Source organism: Amblyraja radiata, chromosome 6 (assembly GCF_010909765.2).
Source record: "Amblyraja radiata isolate CabotCenter1 chromosome 6, sAmbRad1.1.pri, whole genome shotgun sequence".
Lineage (NCBI taxonomy): Eukaryota > Metazoa > Chordata > Chondrichthyes > Rajiformes > Rajidae > Amblyraja > Amblyraja radiata.
The window spans coordinates 74,178,151-74,190,523 of record NC_045961.1 but is presented as its reverse complement, the minus strand read 5'-3'; the positions used below and the strand labels follow the sequence as shown (position 1 = coordinate 74,190,523).

General features: G+C 40.4%; 1 protein-coding gene across 21 annotated transcripts in view; it reads right to left on the bottom strand.

Moving 5' to 3' along the window:
- mycbp2 (MYC binding protein 2) overlaps window positions 1-12,373 on the bottom strand; it is a 221,781-nt gene that overhangs the window by 25,643 nt on the left and 183,765 nt on the right. For 16 of the 21 annotated variants that reach the window (XM_033022978.1, XM_033022959.1, XM_033022976.1 and 13 more), the window contains 7 exons: window positions 11,560-11,783; window positions 11,217-11,366; window positions 7,124-7,284; window positions 3,889-4,045; window positions 2,301-2,528; window positions 1,236-1,301; window positions 482-721 (listed from right to left, as the gene is read on the bottom strand). In XM_033022978.1, the coding sequence (XP_032878869.1) occupies window positions 482-721; window positions 1,236-1,301; window positions 2,301-2,528; window positions 3,889-4,045; window positions 7,124-7,284; window positions 11,217-11,366; window positions 11,560-11,783 (1,226 nt within the window). The remainder of the gene's footprint in view (window positions 1-481; window positions 722-1,235; window positions 1,302-2,300; window positions 2,529-3,888; window positions 4,046-7,123; window positions 7,285-11,216; window positions 11,367-11,559; window positions 11,784-12,373) is intronic. The other 5 variants (XM_033022965.1, XM_033022979.1, XM_033022980.1 and 2 more) reach the window with 1 other exon arrangement.

The following is a 12,373-nucleotide window of genomic DNA, read 5'->3' as shown; positions in this document are numbered from 1 at the left end:
ATGTCATTCAATGAAAGGGCAGAGGAATCTTGCAGCTCTGTATACATTTGTGGGTGAAGGAGAGCACATAGAAGAACTTAAATACAAAGGTAAACAATTTAAAACTGAGGAATTAATGGAAAGTTAGCCAATGAAGAGTAGCCATGCAGGGATGCTGAATGATCAGGGATTTATACATCAAAGACATTTTGACTGATATTAATGGTGGGCAATGCGTAAGGATTAATGGGTAGAACACAGGAATAGTTAGATCTAGGCACATTTATAATACCACCTTTTGTCAAATATTAATTACCAGGAATTTGAATTTTCCTGAATTTTAAATCTTTATTACAAATCCTTGTTCTTTAAAATATCAGTTTTTTGGCTTTTCAAACTAGTCACATTTTACATATTACGATGCCAGAGACATTTAACAATGGCCAATTAAAGATTCTGAATAATAAGAAAAGATAGACTTTAAGAAATAAACACAACATACCTGTGACGTTATAAGTCGGAAAACTCTTAGAGTCTCTGCTTCACAGTTCTTTTGCTGAGCCACACTTGCCGAGATTTGTCCACCAATTTTGATGCTTTCACTATCCTTCCATCCTAAAACTTTGACTTGGCGAACTCTCAGGGTGTTCTCAGGTCCTTTGAGTTCTATTTTAATGATATGATTGTCTCCTCCCAGAAGCTCACTGGTTATCCACCCCATATGTCTGGAATCCATATCGGCCTTAAAATAGAGGAGAGAAAATGACTCGAGTTTATTCTTAAAAGCAAATATAATTTTTAAATGTAAAACTAGTTTTTAAACAAAGCGACTCAACATTATAAAATCAGAAACGTGTTTCTATCAACCAAGGATAAAGATTTAAGTCCAAATATATAAAAGCCAGTCCATATTCCTCTTCATTATCCATGTATAAATGTCTCATGAGGAAATTCTGCCCTTGCAGGGTACCATCTTTTTTAGAACCCCTCACACAAATCATTTATGAATATTTATATAACCAACAATCTCTTTTCTCAACAGGCCGGTAGGTCTCTGTGTTTTGACAAAAGTTGAATTCACCATGGTAATGAGCAATGGTTAAGAGACATCCAAAGTTTGATATTTAAGTAAAGAAATAATAATCTGCAGCAACAGGTTTCACAGAAGTATGCATGGAGGGAAAAGGAAGGATTAAAACATACTGTAATGAAATAAGCTTTGCTTCCAAGAAGAACAATTTCTTCCAAACGCTTACTTGTTTAATTCTGCTTAGGTCTTCAGTTGACTTTCCAGAATAAAAGGTCATAGAAGATACCTTGTTCTGTATTGGGAGGGAAATGTATATTTCAATTGTTAGCATTCGACAAAAATAATGTTTATGCCTGGTAAATGAATTCTCTTATCCCTCAACTTACATTTTTTTCATTAAAACTTTGAACAAGACGATTAAGTGCTGATATTTTGGTTTCAATATATTTATTAACTGCCAAAACAAACAGATTCTAAAAAGATGAAATATGTAAGAAGGAACTGCAGATGCTGGTTTAAACCGAAGATAGACACAAAAAGCTGGTGTAACTCAGCGGGACAGGCAGTATCTCTGGAGAGAAGGAATGGACGACGTTTCAGGTCTCAACCCGAAACGTTACTCATTTCTTCTCTCCAGAGATGATGCCTGTCCCGCTGAGTTACTCCAGCTTGTAGTGTCTATCTTTTTTTTTCTTTTTCTTTTTTACAGGAAGAGAATAGAAAAGAAATAGAGAGGTGTGTGATACCGGAAGGTGAGAAAAAGGAAAGGAGAAAAGAAAGAAAATAGAGAGAAAAGAAGAAGAGGTAGAAAGCAGAAGAATAAAGGAGAGATAGCTATTTATTATTCTTGACCACCATTCACCCAACCCTGGGTGTCTATCTTTGATTCCAAAAAGAACTGGATCTGTTCTTACAAAGGACAATAACTTGAGGGGTTAAGGGGCAAGATTAAAAATTAATTGACAGGTCTTTCTATATAAAGAGCATCAGCCAAATGGCTTACAACTATACTTCATCAAGTAAGTAAAGTAAGTTTATTTATATAGCATGTTTTAAGTCAATTCGCATTGACACCAAAGTGCTTTACATAAATTAAATAATAAGTTCCATTACAAACCATAGAAAAAGGTTAAAACATTTTTTTTTTTTTTTAAAGTACTTCGAATATGACACATCTACAAGCCTTGACGAAGTGAGAGTTTGACTATAGAACTCCATTATTTTAAAATATCTGAGAAAGGTATTGGAATTGTGATAGACGTAAATTAAAAAAAAAATTCTATATCCTTACCCCCAAATCGCGAGAATTATCCACATGGATAGATACATAACGAGCACAAATTCCTTTAACACAATTTATCGTTATGCTCTTTGTTTTGTTCTTGTCCTCATCACCCGATTCCCAGAAGGTTTCTGTGGATCCATCTGTCAGACTACCAATCATGGCTGGTCTACTGGACGTCTTAATGTCTACAATTCCTGTGAGGTCCTTCAAGCACGCTACTGTACACAGCTCCTGCTGTGAAAGGCAAAAGAGACAGTCTGATTTTTCACTCGTCACAAAACGTTGTATATAGACAAATTTTTATTTCCACAAAAGCAACAATTACTCTCAAGTTTTGCAGATAAAAATTGATTTTTTTGTGCGGCAGGAGAGATGGAGGGAGGAAATAAGGGAACAGAGGATCAATGCACGACGCAAATTGACAATTACCCAAATAGGTCTGGTCTTCCTAAGGTTCTAAACAGCCTATGTATAATTGAACAATTAATAAAGTTTTAATCATATACTAAAATAAATCTTTAAGTATCCATGAGACAAAAAAAGTATTTGGAACAATAATCGCAATAATTAGAAATTTCAAAATTTATTACCTACATATTCAAACTATTCAAGTATCTCTCCAATTATTCAATGAGTTTAAGTAGCTGTGCAACAGATCAGATGCCTCAAAACTGATTCAGTCAATGCTGAGATGGCCAATTTCAGATCAATAGTACCGATGAGCCCCATATACTTTGTAGTTTTAGGCGGGCAAATTTAACATTTTGCTTACAATGCAGTTGGTAAGCACACGGGAATGAGGAAAGTACTGGGCAAATTATTAGATTAGTACAGTAAACCCTCGCAATGATGGATTTTGGTTATAGCACACCAAGGCTCCTGTTGCACCACTTCCCCACCTCTGCCAGTTACCCAGTGAGCTGGTGACAAGTGGTGTGCTTCTGGTTGCAGGAGCAGAGAGAGCGAGTGGCATGAAGGGAGTGCGAGTACTGGATCCGTCCCTGGTGCATCGCATATGGGTTCGGGAGCTCTGCAGTTCCTCGGCCTATGAATTCCCGCATGCTTAATCCCTCTAACACCTCATTTCTTCCCTCCCGGCCTTGGGTTAAACATTATCCCCCTCACTCGGTTATAGTGAACAATTGGCAATAACGGACGCCATCCTCCAAGGTCCCCCCCCCCCCATGGTCCGTTATTTCAAGGATATACTATACTTGAATAGAAGTAATTACAGAAGGTAGTTGAGGCCAGTTCATTGGCTATATTTAAGAGGGAGTTAGATGTGGCCCTTGTGGCTAAAGGGATCAGGGGGTATGGAGAGAAGGCAGGTATGGGATATTGATTTGGATGATCAGCCATGATCATATTGAATGGTGGTGCAGGCTCGAAGGGCCGAATGGCCTACTCCTGCACCTGTTTTCTATGTTTCTATGAATAGAATGATGAAAAGCAACATCTTAAACCAGATAGATACTCAATAATATATTGGACCTGAAAACAGTGGGCAAATCTTATACTGGAGTCAATTAAATAAAAAAATAATACTACTTTTTATTAATAATATTCGGTTTAAAAACATGAGCATTTGTTGTACCTGATTTAATGCTTCATAGCCCGATTGAACACTGATGTTAAAGTTTTCTTCACTATCACCATCATCAGATTTAGAAAGAATGTTATTGATATGGTGAAAAACATTGCTCTGATGAAGGAATTGGTGATCAGACTGCTTGAATTTCAGGCTCCAGCATCTATACACAAAACAAAAATATATTAGCATAGAAATGGTTTCATTTGAAGACAATTGCACATTGGGGTCAGAAATGGATGCAAGGAGAAAAACAAAAGGATAAGCTGGAGACCCAATGATTTGACCATTATACCTGGTACTGATTACCCATAAGGACACAATCTCCAACTGTCATGATTGGTGACTTCATTTTCTGAATATGAAATGGAGCTGTGCAATTTTATTTGACTGTGAATTTATAGGTATTCCGTGTTATCACACAATGCACATTCTAGCTCTCCTACATTGCCCAGCTAGTAAATAAAGCGATGAATGCTGCATCCAGTCGATTTGCATTTAAAACTGAGATAATGTCTGAGCCACATAGTGAAGTGAATACATAAGCAATCCACAACCTAGGAGTGGATTTCTTACTCATGCCCATTGGAAATTGAATTAAACGATTTGATGTCATCTTTGAGGGTTAAAATTTGTTTGGCCATCATCCTTCCCTCTGGTTTAACATTTCACTCCCTCCCTTCCTTCCTATCAGATTCCACCATTCACATATTTTTGTCTTCTCCACCTCCTGCCTCAGTTACAATGTCCACCCTTCTTTCCTCACCGACTCATCTGGCAATCAAACCCTCCTCATCTGGATTAACCGGCAAATAGCTCTGACCTCAATCCTTCCCTTCACCTCTTTCTACAAGCTATCTTCCCTCTACTCCATTAGTTTGTCGAGGATCCTGACCCAAAACGTAGTCATTCCATTTCCTTGCACATATGCAATCTGATTTGCTGCGTTCTTCCACATGGGAAAAGTTAATAAATATTGATGCTTTAAATTTTAAATGGTAACTTCAGCATCATTCATGTGACAAAAATCATTTATCTGATTGGCAAGATGTATGAAATAACAGCATAAACCAACAGTCAGAAAGGGACAGGTTAAACAAGGATAATTAGCATGGGTTTAAGGAATTTATGCCTGACTAATAAATTAACATTTTGAGAGTAAGGAGTATGATGAAGTGGTGTATCGTTACAATATTTCAGCTTGGGTAACTGAAATTTACAAATCATTATATTTTGTATCTAAAGAACTTGAGATACAGAATAAAAATGAGCTGATATGAAACGATAAATAGACAAACAGAAAATACGAAAGATGCAACAAATGTAACCAATTTTTGTCAGGTGTTCGTGTTACAGTAAATCACAATATTGATAGTTTTCTTATGTCCAGAAAAAGAAAGTGTGACTGCAGGGCTAGATTGATAGCAAGTGTTGACTGAGCATAATCTCACTCATTAAATTTTGCTACTGACCTCACCACAGCATAGACTACAATCCTAAAATTCCAACTTAAATTGACTGCATCCTCACGATCATTTGAGGTATTTATCTTCAAATACTAAGTAATTTTAAAATAAATAACTCCTCACCCACATCATCATTGGAGGAGGGGAGTCGTGACACACACCTGCAATTTCACCCAAGTGACTATTCTCTAAATTCAAGTGAAGACCTCATGTCTTCCAAAGAGGAAGAAAGATTCTAAGGGGAGTAAGAGACGACCATGGCTGACAAGGGAAGTCAAGGACAGAATAAAAATAAAATAGAAGTATAACATAGCAAAGATGAGCAGGAAGCCAGAGGGTTGTGAAACGTTTAAACAGCAACAGAAGATAATTAATAAGGCTGATTATTATCTGAATGGTGTCAAGTTAGGAAAAGGTGAAGTACAACGAGATCTGGGTGTCCTTGTACATTAGTCACTGAAAGTAAGCATGCATGTACAGCAGGCAGTGAAGAAAGATAATGGCATGTTGGCCTTCATAACAAAAGGAGTTGAGTATAGGAGTAAAGAGGTCCTTCTGCAGTTGTACAGGGCCTCGGTGAGACCACACCTGGAGTATTATGTGCAGTTTTGGTCTCCAAATTTGAGGAAGGATATTCTTGCTATTGAGGGAGTGCAGCGTAGTTTCACGAGGTTAATTCCCGGAATGGCGGGACTGTCATATGTTGAAAGAATGGAGCGTTTGGGCTTGTATACACTGGAATTTAGGATGAGAGGATATCATATTGAAACATATAAGATTATTAAGGGATTGGACACGCTGGAGGCAGGAAACATGTTCCCGATGTTGGGGGAGTCCAGAACCAGGGGCTGTACATCCAGTTTAAGAATAAGGGGTAGGCCATTTAGAACGGAGATGAGGAAAAACCTTTTCACTCACAGTTGTGAGTGTGAAATTCTCTGCCTCAGAAGGCAGTGGAGGCCGATTCTCTGGATGCTTTCAAGAGAGAGTTCGATAGAGCTCTTAAATATAGCGGAGTCAAGTAATATGGGGAGAAGGCAGGAACAGGGTACTGATTGTGGATGATCAGCCATGATCACAGTGAATGGCGGTGTTGGCTCAAAGGGTCGAATGGCCTACTCCTGCACCTATTGTCTATTATATATTGTCTATTGTCATGACTGAATTGAGTCAAATGCTGTTCTTGTCTATTTCACAGCAATGTGTATACACTGTGTATGTAAGCAAAGAATCTCACTGCGCATAGTCACATGTGACAATAAAGTATTCCTATTCACTGACACTCAGGAATGCAAACTTGCCAGATTTTATTTGGCACTGCTTATGAATGTTGCAATTGCAACACTTCCATGATTGTTCAAACTGATGCCTAGTAACTCAATTATCATAAATTCAACCAAATAATCTCTGTTAAGCATTACTTGACAGTGCATAATTCAGTGCAGGTTATTGGCTTAACATGAGTTCAAATAAAGGTGAATCTAACCCTAAAACATTTGCAAAAAAAGGCTAAAGCCAGAAGCATGTAAAGCTTGGAGTATCACAAGAAATAATTATGCCAGAAGGTCTACTTTGATACCAGTTTTCAAACAAAGTTAAATGTATTCATGATTTGCTGCTGAATGAGAAATTAAAATATTTTACTGTCAGATCCAAAATTATTGCCCAGTTAGATGATTTACAAACTATTTTTTTTATCTCTTCTACATACAATCCCTAAAATTTTGTAGGAATTAAATTATTTCCTATATATCAATGGAAGAACTTTAGCATACCGTAAAGCCATCTGTTGCAATGAACTGCCACTGGGGAGTGACATCATCAAGTCTGAAATAGTTTGCAGGAGGCGGTGGAACGTTTGAGGTAAAGGATGAGCTGCCTCCCCAGCGATCACAATATCAGACAGTGGGTGCTCACACACTCCAGTATCTTTCTCCTAATTTACAATGAAAATAAAGGTTATTAGTGGCTTCACCATTGAAAACAGTTTAAAATCGAGCAATGTCATTCCTTTTATTCATATTATATTAGTGGGTGGATAGAACTAGGGCACAAATTTACTCAGCACCAATCCGGGTGGAACCACAAGATATACATCAGATGGAAAGTTGGGAGGAACATGGGCAGATGATATTTAATCCTGACCAGTGAAGCATTTGGGACAATATGGAGTCATGCAGCATGGTACAACGTGTCCATGCCGACCAAGATGCATCATCCAAGCTAGACCCATTTGCCCACACTTGGCCCATTTCCCTTTCCTATAAATGTACCCGTACAAATGCTTTTTTAAATGTCGGTAGACCTGCCTCAACTACTTTTTCTGTCAGCTTGTTCCATTTACCCTCTCTGTGGAAAAACCTGCCCCTCCTGTTCGTATTAAAACTTTCCACTCTCCCCTTAAGCCTATGCCATCGAGTTCTTGATCACCGAAGATAGACACAAAATGCTGGAGTAACTCGGCGGGATAGGCACCATCTTTAGATAGAAGGAATGGGTGACGTTTCAGGTTGAGACCTTTCTTCTGAATCCAGAGATGCATCGATCCCGCGATGCTGCCTGTCCCGCTGAGTTACTCCAGCATTTAGGTCTATTTTCAGTGTAAAACAGCATTTGCAGTACCTTCCTACACATAGTCTTGATCAACCCTACCTTGGGAAAGATACTGCAGTCACTATCTATTCCCCTCATGATTTTATACATCTCTATAAGATCACCACTAAGCCTCCTTCTCTGCAAGGAATATATTCCCAGCCTGCTCAACCTCTCCATATAGCACAGGTCCTCGAGTCCTGGCAACATCACCCTAAATCTTCTCTGCACTCTTTCTCGTTCACAGCATCTTTCCTGTAGTAAGGAGACCAAAACTGAACACAATACTCCAAGTGCTGCCTCGCCAATGGTCTTGTACAACTGGAACATTATCTCCATTTTTTTGCAAAGTGCTGGAGGATTTCAACGGATCTGGCAGCATTTGTTGAGGGAATGGACAGATGACAAATTTCAGTTTCAGAAAACTAAAACAGTTTCAGTTCAAATTGAACAGAACGGGGTAGGTAGAGAGGTAGGTTCTGGTCCAGGAATGCTGAGGCCCTGTTAAAGAAGGGACAGAGCCGACTTCTTTGAGAAGGCTCCGCTCCTTCAACGTCTGCAGTAAGATGCTGCAGATGTTCTACCAATCGGTGGTAGCCAGTGTCATCTTCTTCACTGCCGTGTGCTGGAGCAGCAGGGCAAAGGTTGCAGACGCCAATAGGATCAACAAACAAGGCTCGAAATTAACAGTTGCCAATGGCGACCTAAAGTCCCGCCAGGCAACATAAACGGCGTGCCATTTTGCCCGGCTTGGCAAGCACCCGGGACACCTATCGTTCAACTCTGAGCGGGCCCCCCTCTCTATCTGTCACTCTCCGTCTCCGCCCATCATCCGTGTCCAGGCCACCGGTTCTCCACTCTCCACCCGCTCCTCATCCGCAGGCCACCTTGCACATGCGCACTGCCACGGCCTGTACATCCTCCCCCTGCACAAGCGCACAACCATGGCCAGCGCATCATTGGCCGTGGTTGTGAACATGTGCCGCTCTGCACATGCGCACTGCCACAACACCTGGTCGGGGAGAAGAAAGGAAGAGGCAGAGACAGTGGGCTGAGGGAGAGCTGGGAAGGGGAGGAGAAAGCAGGGACTGCCTGAAATTGGAGAAGGCAATGTTCATACCACTGGGGTGTAAACTCCCCAAGCGAAGTGTGAGGTGCTGCTCCTCCAATTTATGGTGGGCCTCACTCTGGCTATGGAGGAGGCCCAGGACAGAAAGGTCGGATTCGGAATGGGAGGGGGAATTGAAGTGCTGAGCCACCAGGAGATCAGGTTGGTTATTGCAAACTGAGCGGAGGTGTTGGGTGAAGCGATCACCAAACCTACGCTTGGTCTCACCGATGTAGAGCAGCTGACACCTAGAGCAGCGGATGCATTAGATGAGGTTGGTGGAGGTGCAGGTGAACCTCTGCCGCACATGGATAGACTGCTTGGGTCCTTGAATGGAGTCAAGGAGGTAAAGCGACAAGTGTAGCATTTCCTGCGGTTGCAAGGGAAAGTGCCAGGAGAGGGGGTGGTTTGGGTGGGAAGAGACGAATTGACCAGGGAGTTACGGAGGGAGCGGTCTCTGCGGAAAGCCGACAAGGTAGGAGATTGGAAGATGTGGCCAGTGGTGGGATCCCGTTGGTAGACAAAAAAGCTGGAGAAAATCAGCAGGTGAGGCAACATCTATGGAGCGAAGGAATAGGCGACGTTTCGGGTTGAGACCCTTATTCAGACTGATGTCGGGGGGGGGGGCAGGAAAAAGAAAGGAAGAGGTGGAGACAGTAGGCTGTGCGAGAGCTGGGAATGGGAGGGGAAGGAGGGAGAAAGCAAGGACTACCTGAAATTGGAGAAGCCAAAGTTCATACCGCTGGGGTGTAAACTACCCAAGCGAAATATGAGGTGCTATTCCTCCAATTTGCATTGGGCCTCACTCTGGCCATGGTCATTGTGGTATATATCATGTCTTGATTGGTGAATATGTTTAGTTTGTGACTTTATTTGAAGCAGAAATAATATGTGAATGCTTCATTGAGCGCAATTCCGACTGATAACTACGCACTTCGTCCGAGCACATTATCGCATGCGTCATGCAAGCTGTCTTAAATGACCACCTAAACTGTCATTTGGCAACCTAAAAAGCTGCCTAGGTTGCCCGGCTAGAAACAGAGAAAAAAAGTTAAGTGAGAGCCCTCATCAGGAAGGCTTGGCAAGTGATAAGTGAACACAGGTGAGAGTGTTTGATTACATCTGAGAACCATTTACAGCATGTTGTCAATTAAGAACTCCTGCTTTGTACAGGCTCTTTGTTTCATGTCCAATCTGTCAGTGCCTACACGGTAAAATGACTAAATGACTGCAGGTATCACTTGTGCTCCAGTGTTCATTAGTAGGCAGACATTATACTCAGTACTTTAAACAAAATCAAAAAAATATTATTCACTCAACTTAATCTTAATGCACTGCAAATTGGTGTTCATTCTGCTCTCTTAGGCTACAAATCAGTTTTCTCCCAGATGTAACAACATCTGACAGCAAGGCCAATGGTCTAGATTTTTATGGTTAGAGCAAATCAACACCACTTTCTATTGATCTTGGAGAAAGCAACTTAAAACAAACACGGAACCATTTTGTCAAATGTATTTTTTCCAGCATCAGTTCAGTGATCCTGAGCACATGGAAAGAGTGATGTAATTCAAATCATTGAGAAGCCAATTAGAAGGAATTCTCTCGTTCAGGTAAAGACAAAGCATTATTTTCCTTTTAAACCAATCAATATGGAGGGCAAAATAATAACTGGAATATACACAACACAAAATATGAAATATCACAAAACTTAAAACAAATAATTTTAACTTTGAAATATTCAACTGAAAGAATTGGCATTCATATTAAATACTTATTTGTTAGGAGACGGAGAGCTTGTTTATTAAACCTGCAAAAACCCAATCTTACGTATCCAAGTATAACGTTTTCGGGATGTTTGGCAGAAAAAGACTAGATCATATACATCTAAACCCATTAATTCACTGATTTCCTTTAATTAAAACAGAAGATGGGTGAAAGTATTTCTTGCCATAGGCTGAATCACTGACGTCAATTTCAGGATTGCCACATATAATGTAGTAATCCCGTGTCACTGTCAGTTTCAGGGGATAAGAAGAAGTGACTTTACTTATGCCTCAACTACATTTGGAGTGATACCTCTAACTTCTTCATCCACTACATTCCAGAAAGTTTGGATAATGTCATTTGGCTCATTCAAAAACATTCAGCCATTGCAATATTTAACTAACCTGTTCTCCATTTTCTTTGTTCACTTTGTTGTCATCAACTTCTTCATCTTCTAATTCCATGGGAGCTGGAGTCAGAGATGCCACAAAATGCCAGAGAATATCGTGGAGAGCAGTTGTCTGAATTACACTGCACAATAGCCAATTGAAGGCCTGAAAAAAAAGCCACAAAGTTAACACTTTATTCTTGAACAAAAACAAAACTTTGATCCAATTAAAGTAGTTATTTTAATCATAAGTTGCCAACCGCTTAGAATTCTTATCTGTAAAGAACATTAACAACATGTTGCTTAATGCAGAAAGTGCATACAGACACTGAATGTAGAGAACTACTGATTATACTGACCTCCAGAGCATATACTCGGCAAGCAGATTTCCTTAGGGCATGTCTCATTGCCATTTCCAACCCTTCTAAATCATGGTGCTGGATGACAAATGCTAGAACTGGCCACTGGAAATTTCTTTCTCCCTTGGGCAGAGAACTATGAGCCGAGATCAGGCGAGAAAGCTCAGGAGATGGATGTCGAAGGAGAGATGACCCCACTTCTACTCGAGAAGAAAATTTAGTGACTAAAACGTTTAAACATAAATAAAACACGATGACATTTTTCCACTCTGCTTACTTTAACCTATGTCCCTATAAACTTACAACAATTTGCTAAAATCAGTACAAACACCGATCACATGTGTTGACAAGAGTGACACTGCTGTTGTGTGGCGAACCAAACTCTAATTTAAAATATCTTGGTACTAACCATCCAACATAGTCTTGGACCACCCACCAGATCAACATTTCACCCATTTTGCTTCCGACTGATAAAAACCTCATCTTCACTAAAGAGGTTCCCTCTATAGCCTCTACCCTCAGACCTCCAAACACATATGCATCCCTGGTGCCAGGGTCCAAGATGTCTCAGTCCGACTTAAGAACATCCTCGTGAGGGAAGGTGAACAGCCGGAAGTAGTTGTACATGTAGGCACAAATGACGTGGGTAAGAAGTGGAAGGAGGTTCTGCACCGTGAGTACAGTGAACTAGGTAGGAGGCAGAAAAGCAGGACTTCTAGGGTGGTTATCTCTGGGTTACTTCCAGTACCTCGTGCTAGTGAGTGTAGGAACAGGGAGATTGGGGATCTGAATATGTGGCTGAGGAGTTGGGGCA